The 16504-nt window shown below is 42.3% G+C and overlaps 1 protein-coding gene across 5 annotated transcripts in view; it reads left to right on the top strand.

Annotated features, from left to right (window-relative positions):
• The window catches only part of prkd3 (protein kinase D3), a 40211-nt gene that overhangs the window by 6285 nt on the left and 17422 nt on the right, over positions 1 to 16504 (top strand). For all 5 annotated transcript variants that reach the window (XM_040137340.1, XM_040137341.1, XM_040137337.1 and 2 more), the window contains exon 4: positions 13250 to 13388. In XM_040137340.1, the coding sequence (XP_039993274.1) occupies positions 13250 to 13388 (139 nt within the window). The remainder of the gene's footprint in view (positions 1 to 13249; positions 13389 to 16504) is intronic.

Genomic DNA, 16504 nt, shown 5'->3' with positions numbered 1-16504 from the left:
GTAGTGTCACCACTTGGCACAAGGGTTTCAACTCTTGGCCAGGCTTCTTGAGGACTGTGAGAAAGGATGAAAGGAGCCAGCCAGTGGGTGGTGGAGACCCTCCCAGTCGGGTACCATCCAGCCCAGATCTAACCCATGATGGCCCATTGACTGCTCCCCAGCGGCTACATACAACTCCAAGGCAGGACAGCCCTTTTTCACTGGTTGGGTTTCGACTTCTCTGTCTGGTTTTTAGGAATTGATGAATGGCGTGAGATAAACATCCATAGCTTCCACTTGTTGAACACTTCCTGTTTGGTGTCGCCCAAGTCCTCTCGTGCAGCCAGCAAGGGAGTAGTGGCGGGACAAAAGTTCACGACTCCCTGAGAATGACTCCCAGTTAGCCACTTGGTCGGCTTGGACAGCCAGCCAGCTACAGAACATTCCTCTTCACCCAGGCATTTTTGGAGAATGATGTGATGTTGCTCGGTATGGGTGGGATTAGACTGCTAGGAAACTGAAATATCTGAAGCTAAACACTTGCTTTGGTAGTACTGAACATTTAACAGATTTGGTAGATGCTGTAATGCCATTTGGGTGATCAACACAGTTTAATTTTCACTCTTTATGGGACTGTATTTAATATCCTATAAAGGCCCCATTACATTTTCAGTGGACTTGCTTTCTGGTGAATGTTGGCAGCCATCATGTTTGATTTAAATGGAGAATTTACAGTGTAGCTTGGCGTTAGTTAAAAGTTTCTCTTGCTATCAAAGGGGATGATAAAGCTAAGCAGGAGGAAGGAAATTTGAAGTTTTTCTGGCACAGGTAATGGAAAAAAAACATTAAACTTTTGCCTCAAAGGTTAGTTTTACGAATACCTTAATTTTAGCGCTTGTCCTTAGGATGTTGCTGCATTTTCACTACAGCTGGAAATGTTGTGAAAGGCAGCTGCCTCAGCCACAGGTTTCCCTACTGGCTTTGTCAGTGCTGTAACTCCCAGTTCTGGTTGAGCGCTGTACATCTGCCTCTGTAATTAGTGAGACAAAGGCCGTTTTGAGTAAGAAACAGGCTACGTTGAACACATATGGTGAAAAGGCAGAGTATTATAAAACAGAAAGATTTGGATTGTTTAAACCATTGAGTGATATCACTTGCATGATGCAAGGTAACACTTGGCAGAGAAAACAAGATTGGCTCATTCCTCTTCAAAAGTTAATTAGACTGAGTTGCAATGGTAGAGAAGGCTTTCTTTGGTTTGCATTTGTATGCTTTCGTGATGGTTTTGTATCTGCCTTTAGGCATCTTTTTAGCAAAGCTTATTGTCTCCAATTTTAATCAGAAAACTTTGTTTTAGTGATAAGGATTTAGAATATAAAAACAATAAATGCCTGTAATCTCACCAGCCTTCTCACCTAAATTCTTAGACCGCTGTTAAAGTTTGTGACAAAGATAGATTTGGTCTGGGAAAATGTGTCTATAGAACGGAGCAAGAGAAAATGAAAGCGTTATAAGGAGAAGAAAAGAAAATAGCAAGAAAGAAGGGTGCAGATGGAAAATTGAGGGACTGCAGTTCACATCGACCAAAACTAACTGAAACACACAGGAAATAAATCACCACCATCTCCCTCCCTCCCTTCAACAGTATAAGCCCACATCTGCATGTTCCTATGGAGCTGGCAGCCATATTTTACCCCAGAGGACTTCCCAACAGCACAGGGCTTTATGTGTGATATACATGGAGCCAGACGTTTCCTGGAAAGCACATTCAGCTCCTTCTCAAGAAATAACAGGTCACCCTTGAATCAAAATATTCACTGTTGGTATTGGTTCTGAATACACGCTGTTATGGCTTTAGCCTTTCCAACTTAGATGGTTTTCAGTGTTCGTTTGCAGGCATACTGATGTAGTCCAAAGCAATGGAGCTGACTAATTTGATATCACAATTGGAATTGCTGAAAAAAACCAACGTCTTCCATGTACAACTCAAAAGCTTACTTGCACTAGGAATCTATCAATTTCCCCTGTCTTGGAGTAATTTGTGGAAAACGGAGAGAGAGAAGAAAAAGGAAAAAAAAATCTCTGAAGTTAAGTGAGCTAAGTAATTTCTACCATCTGCAGTGCACATTTCTGCCGCCTCGCTCTCCTTTAAATGTAAAGTGGCAAGGCAATGGAGGGCCTGGCCACAAGAGTCAGAGAATGACAGAGTGGAGAAGAGTGGTCCTCTCCGGGGAAAAGGGGCAGGGGAGGCTGGGACAGCCCTGTTGGCAGGCTTCGCATGGGGTACAGACGGGGTTGTGGCCACCATACAGAATGTTTTATGCCAAAACCATCAGTAGAAGGCTGCTCCTGCCACCAAGTGTGGCTTTGCTTTGGATTTTCTGTGCTTCTAAGTTGTCCAAATGCCCTTCACCATACTTGACTTTAGCCAGTGGCAGGTGATAATCTCGCATCACTCCAATCTCTGCTAATGCCAGCTGAATAGGCTTTGACTGTGATTATATTGAGGTGGTAGGCAGCAGTAATTTAGAACCATTTAATACTCAGGAATCCCGGTGACTTTGTCCTTGTGAAGCCAACCACGTGTGGTGATTTAGGAGTACTTCCTGAGAGACCCCACTAGTTTCCGTTCATGAATTTGTAACCATAGCAAAACACAGTTCGCTGAAAGAGGATATTTCATTTCCCTTATTAATTTACTCATTAACGGCTTGGGTTCCACCTCGACTGCATTTGCTGACAAACTCTGCACACTTGGAAGACTTCAACCGTGACAAATGTTGAACGTAAGGGGTTAAACTTGGCTTAATGACAACAACACGGCCCTCTTCAAGATATTAACCCTTGCTTGTTTGACCTAGTTAACCAATAATGTTGCTTTTCTGAACTGAAAAACCTTTCAATTCAAAAGACTAGTACAAACAGATGTTGTACTCATGACCTTAGCAGATCTGTTAACGTGCCAAAAATGTTTCCAGTGTCCTGCAATGAAGAGCACATGGCCTCTGTTGTAGCTACAGGGTGATATCAGTGTGCTATTATTGATCCCTGTAGTACTAGCAGGTTGCAGAATGTCTTATTCTGTGTTGTTTTCTCAGCACTGTTTGCCTTTCCTGTCTTTCAGCTTAGAGGGTGATCTGTCAAACTGATAGGAAGGTGGCAGGGGAAGTGCAATTACATGTTGATACAACAAGTTGTTGATAGAACAAGAAACCTACTGTGTTATGAAGTGAAAAGGTCTTTGATTATTCCACTCATATAAGAAGCAACATTTCCCCTAATGAAAAAGACCAGAGGCCAAATGCAAAGAAAAGTCATTGTATTACAATTCCACTTTTTGTTGGATTGGTTTATCTGGGCATTTTGAAACCCAAGGGAAACAGTCAGCAACTCAGCATGACTCCTTTTGTCACTGTCTCTCTTTCTCCAGCCCTACTCCCTGTTAGGTTAGTTCCCCTCAGAGCCGCTCCCTGTTTCCATATTCTCTCTCTGCTCATGCTCTCCAATCTGCTGTGGTTGGCCAAGCAGCACAGCCTGTGCAGTCTGTGTGCCTGCGTTCAAATGGCTTTTGCCTACACTGCACTTGCTATTATTCTTGTCTGTGTGTTTAAACGTTCTGAGAAATTGCCTCTTGGTGTCTCTGTTTTGAAGAAGGTGACAGCTTGGGTGTTGGAATTTGGCTGGACTGAGTGTTTAGTTTAATTTTATTACAGAGGTACAATTATATTTCTGTGAAACTGCTAATTCAACAAAAGCACCTCTGTAAAAGTATGTTCTCATTATTGATCATAAAGAAAGAGAAAACCTCAAGCGGCTAGTCTCTGCCCAGTCTGTTACACAGAACCCAGAGCAATTATTAATGTTTCTGTTGAGCAACAGCCGCAAGTTCCTACATCCTGCTATTACTGCGCACCTTCTGACCTCCCTCTCTACCAGAACAGGAGAAAGTGCTGTCGTCATCAAACACGCATGAATTCCCCCAGGTCCACCTGTTTATTTGCCCCGTGTGGAGGTGAATCTGGTCGCTGTCCCCTGCTACTCCTGGCCCGAGAGGGGAAATGAAGTCTGTACTGCAGTATATCTCTGGAGGTGGAGGCGCTGGCGGAGGATCGCAGTGGGGCTATAACTCAGCAGCACAGTGCGGGGGCCTGGCCAAGCATGTTTTAGATCACACTGCTCTCTTCCTGAGAGGCTTTTGGATCCTGTGACACAGCCTTCCTCTTCTTTGCCTTGCCTCTGTACACTGTTAATGCATGCAATACTCAGGCACACGTGCATTCATACATACACAGATGCCTGCAAGCAAACACCCACACACATGCAGGACATCGTCATCGAAGAGGGATGAGACACTTTCTGTTATGTATGTATGTAAAAAATTGGGGCTTTTAGGCCAAAAGCCACCTGGCTCTCATTGGGGATACAGTGGCTAGTAACCAAACGGTGACCTCACCACCATTATCTCCACTCCACTTCAGTGCGTCTGCACTTAAGGCCAAATTACCACAGAGGGGTATTGTTTCTTTGGATCCAAATAATCAAAAGCCTGGTGAAATAATTGAAGGATTTTCTTTGGAGAGCTTCACAGTGACGTTTTGTGGAACCAGGGAGAAATGGGGCTGGAAACCATCAGCCATTGTGGTTGATGTAAATTGAGTAAGCAGTATAGTTTTTTTAGAGTCTCCTGATGATTGAAAGAGTTGTAGTGTGTAGACAGGTGTAGAGTCTCCTACTACACACTGTGGTCTGGACAAGGCCCTTGACCTGAGCTCAGTGGTTAGAGTTGTGATTCCACCAGAAATGTCGATACACACATGTTCTCGTAGGCTGCAGCCACACACATCCACAGCTCTCAGCTTACATTAAGAAGTGAATAAATTGCATGTGAATACTTGGCACTTTTTCAGACCTCTGTGTTTCTCATCTTACTATTCAGCTATGTCCCAGCCGCGCTTCCACGTTCACAGTTTTCTGAAACATGCACAGAAGTTAGAGACAAGAGGTGTGAAGTGGTCTAGAGCTCTGAGATGTTGGTCAAACAATAAATTGCTTTCTCATTGTGTTGATCCATGTTCATACCAAGCAGCAGAATGAGCATGTTGGCTGCATTAGGCAGGGAGAGTTACAGCTGGGTGGCAGTGAAGATTAACAGCTTGTGCAGTGCATGTTGACAGTTTTGAAAATGCATTGCTAAGGTGTCATGCACGTTGTAATTGACCGTTGCTCCAGATATATTTCAAGTAAAGCTTTATTTCATGCGTGGCTCACACACTGAGAAGCAAAATCATCATTCACACTGTATTTATAGTTCTGAAGAACATACTATTGTGTTCCACGACGATATAGCCTTGCACAGTAAAACCTATGAATGAAGTATGAGCCACATTCTGCCACATGGAAGGAAACAAGTTAGTCAGCCCGTAGTGTGAGAAAGTCACAGCTTCTCTTGCCGCTCTCCCACCACATGAGTTTCCTTTCCGCTGTATGAGGCTGCTTCAGTTGGTTACCCTTAGGGGAGTCTTCCTTTGGCTGTGGAAAAGAAGCTGACTTGACTTCAGGGGGGAGCACACGTTATGAATGTGTTGTGGAGAGGGATGGGATGAGTTGGCTTGACCCTGAATGTGTACAAGGATGCTTGCTTGAATATAAACCATATGAGGGTAGTGCTTTGTTAGTCAGCTACACGTAGCCCCCATCTTGCTCTTTCTGCTTCCAGCTGTAGTGTGTTTGTCTTGGCGTGTGCTTGAAAACAGAGGAGCAAATAGTTTAATGTAATGTACCACTGAGATGAAGCATGCTTCTTTGCCTTTCTTTCCATACACTGGCTGCAGAGCAGAAGGGAAGCACAGTCTATTGAGTTACTTGACTCATCATGGCCTGTCGTCAGTAGATGTGCAGTGTATTGTAACAACCTGCAAAATTATCTGAAATGTCTTGTTAAATGAATAGCACAGTGGGTGCTGTGTTAGATGATGTGGTCATCTTGCATCACAGAGCTCTCTAATATGAAGGGGTTTTATAAACTGTTGACCTATAGCAACTGAATAAGGCTTTCTAGAAGTTTTCCGAGGATGCCCTGGATAAAATTAGAGCTAGATCCATAAATCAGCTGTGTATTGGTGTGTAAATTATATCGGTAGTACATAAAGGCCATGTATGTAAGTACATAATGTACATGATGTATTATTGTGATGTATTATGTTTTGATTGAATGATTTCATGCTTCAGATGTGGAACTGAAGCTTTAATTTGATTTTTTTTTTTTTTTTTTTTTTTTTTTTAGCAATCTTTTTTGTATATCAACTGCTTGCTCCTTATGTTAGACATCACATAACAGTTACAAACCAACATTCATTTCCATTTATAGTCCATTTAAACTTGGAACATTCCCTTTTCTAGAGAGAAAAAAAAATGTCTTTGAAAAATTGAAAGGGTTTCTTTTTGCCTAAGACCGAGTAGAATGTATGTTTATATTGAATTTGCTTCATTCCGCCTGTACAGTGGGGACATGTGGACCATCAAAGTGAATTATTTAGAAGTCATGCAGCCAAATTATATGGAAACTGGTAAAGCCGGACCAAAACACTTAATGTTAAACAAGACAGTGGAAAACCAGTGTTTCCAATGTGCCCTCTTTTGATGCCTCACTCCAAGCGACAAATGAATTATTTGCCTGTTGTTGATGCCCGCATCTAGTAATCGTATAATTCGCTGTGCATGTGTTTCTTGTACCATGCTGTGTAGAAAACTTTTGCTTGGTATTATATTAGTAATATATAATGAAAACAAATACAATTCCACTGTTGACTTTAATAAATTAACACAGTTTTTCCACAGTGTGTTTGATGTGACTTGAACAAAGTAATTACACAGCTTTCCCCCAAGGTTTGCGTGAGCACATAATTGGATTTTCCAGTGCATTCGTTTGACGAGTTACTGAAGTATATTTTCCTCTGTTGTGGGCATTGACATGCACCTCAAAGTCAAACAATGGTTTCCCCATTGTTTTAACGTAAAAAACTGTTTTCCTATTTGTGAAATCCCCACTACAGCTCAGTGGAACTTATGGTTTCATGACTGACTGAGGAGCACGTTGATGCAGTACAAGTTATCTATTAAATCTGCTGCCCATAAAAAACTCATCCGGTCTTGCTTAGAGTCAGTTACCATGTTTAAATATATGTGCCATTTGGTCCAACTCTCTTCTTAGGGACCATTAAAATATATAAAAGAAACAAGAAGAAACCAATATCTTATGTCTCCTTATGTAGATTTCTGGGGCAGTGTGATGTGTGTTGTAGGACTACTAAATAATTGCAGGGTTATCAGCCAAAGGACTTATTTATCTTGTGAATAAAAGTACCTTGTATCATACTGATCTTGTGACGGTCTTTATCTTGCCACCTCAAGCTAAATGAAGAGGGGCCCTCTACCTCCTGACTCTGGTTAAATGTTTTCCAAGAACCCCCTGTTGAACCCACCTTGATGAAAATATTTAGGTTCAGTCCTCTTGAGGGAGGTTAGATAATCCTTTAGCCCCTGCTTTTCTAATGCTTTTGCTTATCCAATCACTTATGCCCATTTACACATGACCAGTATAGGCTAGCCCAGGGCTAAGTGCCTGCTCAAGGGCACCTAAGAAGTAGTTGCGGAGTGAGCCTGTTGCTCATTCACTTTCACGGTTTCCCAGCTGGACTTTGGATTCGAGTTGGCGTGAGGACAAAAACACGTCTAAGATTTTCCCTCGACTCTAGCATTTCAGGTTTTATCTCTTAGGTTGTACTGTCTGCTTTGAAATGCCAAACAATAGAAGAATGCTTAAATTTTATAGTGGACATACGCAGAAAGAAGCAATGTTGGTTACTCAGTAATCTCACAAAGTCAGATGCCTGGAGAGTTCTGGAAAACATCTTGTCAAAAACTAGATATTAGGAGGTTGGAAATTCTTTTGGAAACTCCAAATTAAATAAAAAAATTCTGCCATTTTCTGAATCAATTTTGTGCTTTAATTTCTATTTGAATATGAAGTTCTGGCTATGTCAGATTTGTTATTTACAGAGTGAGAATTAAGAATGGCATGAGCCAGCAAGTCAGCATGATGAAAAGCGCCACGCCAGTGGTCACATGACAGTCATACAGAATTTTGAAAAGCTCTCTCTTTCCTTGCCCACATTACAAAATTGGCATTTTCAAATGCATCCCCTTTGAAGGGTTTTTTTGAAAAGCCCCATTGTTGGTGGCCTGAAACACTTTCTTAGTGTGAATGAAAGGCTGATTGAGAAAAACTATGAAGAAAAGATGCATTTTAAAATGCATTAGCACAGGATTAAAACGATTAATCTATTTATCAGTCATTTGACGGAAAAATAATACGCAACTGTTCTGATAATATGTTAATCGTTCAAGTCATTCTTTTACGCAAAAAATACTCAATATTTCCTAGTTCCAGCTTCTCAAATGTAAAACTTTTCTCACTTTTCCTCATCTTGTGTGATGATAAACTGAATTTCTTTAGATTTAGAGTGTTGCTCGGACAAAACAAGCTGTTTTGAAAGATTAATTGAGAAAATAAAATGCAGCACTTGCATTTATGTAGCAGCCATTTTGCTAGCCAAATAGCTATAATACTTTTTCATATAGCAGTACTACAGGTGGCTGTTTTTATGAGCAGTATTGTTTACTCAGCTACACATGTATGTAACCTTTTGCTCATGCAGATTGATCTGGAGCAGAGCATACTGTAGCTGTCTTCCACATCTGTCTGGCCTGCTGCCAGACCAATAAAGGTATGAGGCAGCCTTAGGTCAAGCAGCATATTTTTCCTTACTGTAATCACATGGCCATCTGTCAGAGCCTCTGCAGCGCTCTCAGCACCACTTCCCTTTTGCCATCCACCTCTGCCTCACATCACACAGGCACAAAAACTCAAATGTCGAGCCACAAAATCATGTGCACGCTATTCCTTCTTGACACGAGCTCTTATTGTCGTCTGTGACTGACAGCCTCCACACATGGGTTCTGTGTCTTTTTTTCACGGTGACAGCAAAGACATTCAGTGGATTGTTCAAAACAAGCCACAGGACCCCCCCCCCTCAAGTTTTAATGTCACATTTATCATTAGATGTACATGGATGAGTTATGACTTATGAGTCATCTCTCTAATTGAATTAATTTATTTTTTTTCTGTTTTATAGTGCAACCGATAGTAATAGCTCCACAAAAGAAAGCATCAACATTCCGACATCAACATGTGCCAAATGGGACAGTTGGTTATTCAAACCAGATCATTTTTATATTGCTGTCTTGAGATAATTTGTTTTTGGTTCCCAGTGAGCCAAAAAAAAAAAAATTTGTTTTGTGGCTCCCAGTGAAATATGACCCCACCGCTATCACCACCCAAATCATCTCCCTTCTTTCCTCTTCTCTCCCGCCTCTCACTCTCTTTTCTTATAACAGGATTTAGCATATCAATGGTGGATTAGTTCGTTTAACAAAAGCTTACTACTGCAAAGCCCCTTTCCACTCGTCTTTCCAGCCTGACTTGTGGACCTCACACACAGCTCCTCTGCACCGGGGTCTTTGGTGTGCGTGTGTGGTCGCGGCCGCTCGCCTGACTGGATTTGTGTTTGAAGATGACAAAAGACATGCTTAGTCACTATGGGCTTCAGAGATGTATGCAGTAGCATGTGTGGGTGAGGGGGTGTGAGGGTGCATATGTGTACAGCAGCACAGCGGAGGTGAATGATTTATTTTCACATGCAGGGAGGAGACGTATGAAAATAGGGATTTCTGCTCTATGCATGCGTGCCCCTACAGGGTAGCCATCAATTATAACTTTATCTGTTTAATCTGAACAACATACTGTTAAAATGTGCCCTAAACCAGCCAATCTATTGTTCTTGTACCTCTGGTTTCCTCTTGCTTTAATAGACCTTGGAAAAAAAGTAGTGTCCTCTGCCCTCGCAGTCGTTATGTGCTGGCCTGCAGATGCTCCTGCTCTGGAATGGGACCTGTTCTGTGCAGTGGAAAGTGTTGCGTGTGGTGCCAAGAGGAGGTGACTCCAGCTGGCTAGATTTGGGCATGGACCACAATTTTTGTGTGTGTGTGGAAGAGCAGGCGTGTCAGGCAAGTGGAGGAAAACCCCACCATGACACTGCAGCCGGCTCAGGAAGGATGCCCCCCTCCCCCCCCGGGCCTGCCAGTGGTGGTGATGGTTTCGGCCACATAGCATTAATCACCTCAGAGGGTGACAGGATTTAGGATGTAGCTATGTCAGAAGGAGGGGGCGACTTGGAAATGTTCTATTATACAGGCACGTGCCCTGTGTTACACTCAGAGCCGAGCAAAACTTTCTCCCCACAAACTGTTTCCGGGTAACTGCGTTTGCAGTAGTTTGGAGACAGCTGAAATCATCTTCATACAGAGGGGTGAATTATCATTCCTGTTGAGGTTATAACATAATAGCATAAGGAAGGATGTGGGTGTCTCTTATAAGATGAACTGTTGTCACAAAAAATCTTCATTGCAAAAAACACATTAACATGCAAACTCACCACAGTCCTGCAGCGTCTGTGAAGGCTTACCTCTCGTTTAGGCCACAGTATTACCAACTCGTCAATATTATGATGGCAAGGTGTCGGTGTGTGCGACTGTGAGTGTGTGTCAGACCATTGTGTCTGTTCTGATTTTTAATGCATACATTTTATGTCAACATCTTACTCCCCTTGTATCATAAAAACACAACGGGGAGTCAACCAGAAAGGGAAACTTATCCTGCATGGGGTTGTGGGAGAAAAGGGGCTTTGGCCAGCAGGCGCTGTGAAGAGGTTAGGTACACCTTGACAGACAGACCTGCAGAACCGCATGCATTTGAGAAAAGTGTCGCACCTGGAGTAATCCCAATAGGAATACGGAGAGAATATCCAGACTTTGAACAGAATGGACTCCAATGGACTTGAACCCAGGAGTTGATTTTTTTGGTAGTATATACTGGTGCAATGAAAAAGAAAACAAATTGGCATTCATTATTTCTCTATAGATGTGCAGACTTTAACCTTGCACAACCTCAGTATCTACATCTGTAAATAACCACTCCCGCAATCATTGGCGTAATTATGAGAGGGGGATAATGCAGTAATTCCACACTCATTCACTTCAGTTTGAATGGCCACATTTATTTAAAGGGAAAGTTCACCCAAAATATTTTTTCGAGTTGCAACTAATAGTATCTTGCCATGCTGATAGTTTTAGTTTTGAGATATCTGCCAATGAGATATCTGCCTCCACTCCAGTACACTGGAGGTGAATTGAATGTACGTTACATTTGGAACACTCAACAGCAGTGTGTCTTTCCAGAAACAATATCCTGGTTTCTAACTGATTTGGTCCAGTATAACTTACATTTCATTCTTTGCAAAGCAATGATTGTATATAAAAGAAGACTGAGAAATATTGTTGCTCAAACTACATATTGTTTATTCCTAGGATGATCCTATAGACAGTTCATAAATGTTATTCTAAGCCTGGTAGGTCTTTCATTGGAAAATCCCATTGTTGTACAAGAAGTGATATTTTGTGTCACAATGTACTTTAGTGATTCCTGAAGGGAAAATGTCCTCTTCCACAAGGAGATCAGCACCAGGTCCTTTGTTGGAGAGTCTCTCTGTCCGACGACTACTCCCCTCTGCTGCCTGAATTACCGCAAGAAGCCTCTATAGTTGTCAGTTTCTGTGCAGAATTACATTCTTGTCTCCTGACGGTTCATTCCTCTGGCTTTGTTGACATGTAATACACCCATGTTTTTCTGAGCCATCAATCTGTCTCGCTGTCTCTGTGGCTTTGTTTCTTGGCAGTTAAAAGGTTGCAGGTGTCTTATGTGTCCAGTGCCTAGACACTGTGCCAACCCCAGTGCTCCTGGGCCATAGTGGCATTGTTCTGTGGGGCCCATTGTGTGTGACCCTGGTTCAGGGGGAAACAGCTGGTGGATCCTCCAGTACCAGCCTGCTTGGCATTCAGACTGGACTCATGCTTTTGGTGTAAAATTACTGAGCCTCAATTCCTGAACTCCTACCATGCAGGACGGCTCTGAACATCCATCTACTGTTGATCGGCTTTTTCCACACTGGCGGGTTTGCAAAAGGGATGTTTTGCTGTGCAGGAGATGAGAGCCCATCCCTGATATTCAAAACAGGATTCTTCTTTTTGCAAGCTTCAATTTTAAGTTAGCTTTTGTGTATGTGTGCAGCAGATATTTGGACATATGCTGTACACTTTTTGTGTATGTGTCGATTAAATTTTTTGTGGCCCTGTGCTTGTGACAAGACCATTGCTCTCCAAGAGGCTATGAGCTGCCTTCAGTACAGGAAGTGACTCAGTATTGACTGGCGCTGCACTTCCTGTACGCTGATTCTCCTCTACTCCTCTCAGGATGTTTACCTCCTCCTCCTTCTCCTCCTCCTCCACGTCTCCCTCTCCCACCCTCCTCTGCGCCCCCCCCCTCGATCACGTGACTTCAGCTCCAGTTCATGGCCTGGTTTGTCTAGGTTTGGTTTGGCCCAGATGTCCGCAATGATGGCGACAGCTGAGTTGGAGGTCTCGGCCATGCTAGAATGGCCAAGAGCATTTTTCTTTGTGCATACTTATTACAACATACTCTGAGTACATCACTTAAGTACAACAATTTTTGGAGTAGTTTACCATGATTATTCTTGGTTTGCATTAAGATATCACTAAAACAATGTGAAATAAAAGACTCAGGATTTGCTCATAAAACAGGCGCAGAGCAGCGCACCTGGGCTTTATTACTTGATGAAAAATAAATGTAGGCCACTAATTTTGATTGCGGTAAGGAAAATGCTTATCAGTCCTCAATGAAGGTAACTATTCGTGGTATTTCCTCCTACTTTATAGCGTAGATTTGTCTGAAGGGAGGAGAGGAGGTCTGAGCAGGAGCTCTCTCCCTTAGCCACTGGGTTCAAAATACTCCTCATACTGATCATGATGTAAGCCACTAGGAATGATGTAATATGTGTGTGTGTGTGTGTGTGTGTGTGTGCTTGTGTGTATTTACAAGAGGTTTATTGTAGAAGAGATACGAATAGAATGCAAGTCGGACAAGCGGGGTTGATCTGTATCGCTCTTTTTTTTCCTAAATTTCAGATTTATGTAGTTACCGTGAATTGTGCTCACTCATTATTTATCGGGCTTAGTATTTCACTGGCATCTTTACGATACTTGCCGTATCTAAACTCATATCTTCCCGTCTCTCCAGTTCCCGGAGTGTGGCTTCTTTGGCATGTACGACAAAATCCTGCTGTTCCGCCACGACTTAAATGACGAGAACATCCTGCAGAGGCTGACCTCGGCAGAAGACATCCATGAAGGAGACCTCATTGAGGTGGTGCTCTCTGGTAGGTAAACTGCACTGAAACTGTAGATTGATTTTTAGTCTGTTGCCTTGAACATTTTGGATAATTTCTGCACACCCTTTTACTCCAGCATCTCAGCTTAGTGAGAACATGAACAAAGTTGTACTAAAATTAGTTGCTACTTAGCATCTTTGTGAAGAAAAAAAAAAACGACCATTGCTTCAACAGGCCATGTGAATAGCTGCTAATGGCAAATATAAAGGTGCAGAATGAACAAGAGGTTCTAATCGTCCAATCAGAGGTTAAACCTCTTACTGTGTGTATTCTTGGTGTTTTTAAGTTGAAATTATATGTCCAGATAACGTCTAGCCCCTCATCATTGAAGCTTTAGGGTCAGAGGGATATTTAATTTAATATTTAATGTTGACTGTAGTAGCTTGAGAGCTAATCCACCGATTTTGGTCTATGGAAGAGATACCCAGCTGGAGACCTGGAGACCATGTGTTTCGATGAGGGGAAGGGGTATGGTATAAAAACTGAGACTGCAGAAAACAGTCACACTGACATCATTTCTCTTCCTATGTTCCTGTCAGCTGAAATACCAGCAAAGACTGTATACAAATTGGGATACAGTGACTTTGTTGGCATAGTTTTGTTGCAGTCTGTTTAAGTCCAAAACAAACAGACTTAAGGTCATGCTTCTTTGGACTTCCAAAACAGGAGAAAAATGAACATAAAATTCCACCAAGCCGTATAAACTAAGTGTTTTAAAGTCTAAACAGTTGCCTAAAACTAATAAACTGGAGGAAGCTTCAGTTGTTACATTTTTTGTGCCTAGTCATAGCTGAAACACCTTCCAGTAAACACAGCGTCTTGTGTCTTGCTCAAGGGCACTTCCGTGGATCAGAGTCCTCTTCTTGTGCCATTTTATGTTGTTAAGTGAATGACTACAAGTGAATCACTCAATACTCCGCTCACTAGGTCACCTGCTTTTGATTTTGTGATAAATTTGTGGTATTTTCTTCTTAAGTTTTTGTTTCTTCCTTCCTCATCACAGTTTCCATCATATTGTCCACCTTTTTAGCTGCTACACAGGTGTTTGGTTTTTCCTTGTCATTTCCTGCGATGAATGAATCAGCTTCCTGTGCAGTGCTGGGACCAACAAATGGCTTAGAGTATCTGTTCTGCTCTAATCTGTTCTCCTGCTCCCTTTGGCTCCACTAGGAAGCAACTGACACCACCTGTGCTGAATATATCCTCCTCTCTCCTGGGCTGAGAGTATTGTTTGCGGGGATTTAGATGGGATGATTGTATAGGTTCAGGATCTGAGGATACTTCAGGCATCAGGGCTGAGGAATGTACCCTAAAGACTGGAGAACTTCCTTCTTTTTGTTTCTGACTGTCTGTGTTTGTCTTGTGCTCTCTTTTGTGTCAGTCTTTGTTGCTCTCTTTCCCTCCTCTGCTTTCTCCCGTCTTAATCCCTCCTACCTCAACAAATCCATCTGCAGGTGTAAGCTCCAACCAGCGGAGCTAGACATTTTATGGCCTGAGATATACTTGGTGAAAAGCGTCATAGAAGATCTCAGATTTGATACGTATGCAACAAATGCTTTTTTTTTGTTTTTTTTGTTTTGTTTTTTATTTCATCTAACACTCAATAAACTTGGCTCTCTTGATGAGAAGGGCTTTGCTATGTCAGACACTTGATCTTTGTTTGAGAAACACGAGCTGAGAGATCCACAATCCCCAGCCTTTCATTTGGTTCAGAGAAAATATGAACCTTGTTGGCCCCAAAATTTGTCTCCTGTCATCTTTCGCTCAGCGTTCCTTAACCAACCTGCTGTTGGATTCTGCGGCTGTGGGAGAGAGGCGGTCTGAATATCTCTCTTGCTGTGGGAGGGAGGCAGAAGTTGCTTTTTTTTGGCTGTGAGCTCAAAGAAGAGGGCTTGTTTTTCCTGCAGTAAGTGATTGTAGTAGACCCGCGGAGTGTAAACACGCTCTGATGTGCGGGGCGACCCTGGACACAGCGTACACTGCACAGGCCATCTTGGCCCATGAGGTTTGAGGTTTGGCCTGACCGATTGTCCCTTTGTTCTGTTTTTCACTCTCTTAAATTCCCACCCGCTTTCGCAAGCTCCTTATTCACCACTACTGGCGGTGTAGAATTGATATTTTACAATACCTTCTCTTTGTCACAAATATGGCAAACTTGTTTTTGTCGGATGGAAACTTGTGGCCTCCAAATGCAAACTCAGAGCCTCAAAGCAAACAGATAGTGCATTCATGTGAGCCTCTCCGCTCGTGAGAAGTGCTGCGAAAAACAACGTGTCAAGTTTATGTTTGGCTTTGTTTGGTGCTAATTAGCCCGACAACCATTACGTAATAGTGCGACTGCTAAGAAGCAGCCAGTTGTTTTGCAGACGTGTGTGAAAAAGCTCATGAATGCTGCCTTTCATGTGTCTGTGCTAGGGAGCTATGTTCACCCTGTGACATGTGACCTGCCTGAGCTCTTTCCTCTCTTTCAAATCAAACCCAAACTGCCAACATCACCCCACCAGTATTTCTCTGAGGGGGAGAAAAATGTGGCCTGAGTCTTCTCAGATAATCTCTTCTTGTATTAATGTTGTGCTTGAATATGAATATCTCAGAGAATTTCATTGCAATGGCCCCAGGCTATTACTTAAAAAATGAATATTTAAATTTGATGGTTTATTTTAGTTGACCCAAAAATTAACCCTTGACCTCTCTTGTCCGTGGACATGTTGCATTCATTGTCAAATTAACAGATCAGATTGATTCAGTGTGACTATTTATTGCCTGTTAAGATTTCTGTGACATCGAAGGGTTTTTTTTCTCTGAATCTTAAATTGTTTTCTATCTTCAAGGATTTTTTTCTCTTTATTTTATTTGGGGCATGTGCAGATTCTTGACAAAGGAAATGTTTTTTTAATTACTGGCCAAATGTCATATTTGTTGTTCAAGTCTGCATCTCATCACAGCAACAACAGCTGAGAATGTCCTCACTTGTCCAAGGAAAAATGTGTTTGGTTGAATCACCTCAAAGAAAATGCACTACCACACACTATATGACATCACCATCGCCACCACACAGATTTTGCTGCTTAACCTGGGTGTAAAGATTAACCATCTCTTGTTGC

Source organism: Xiphias gladius, chromosome 10 (assembly GCF_016859285.1).
Source record: "Xiphias gladius isolate SHS-SW01 ecotype Sanya breed wild chromosome 10, ASM1685928v1, whole genome shotgun sequence".
Classification (NCBI taxonomy): Eukaryota; Metazoa; Chordata; class Actinopteri; order Istiophoriformes; family Xiphiidae; genus Xiphias; species Xiphias gladius.
This window is presented reverse-complemented; position numbering and strand designations above follow the sequence as displayed.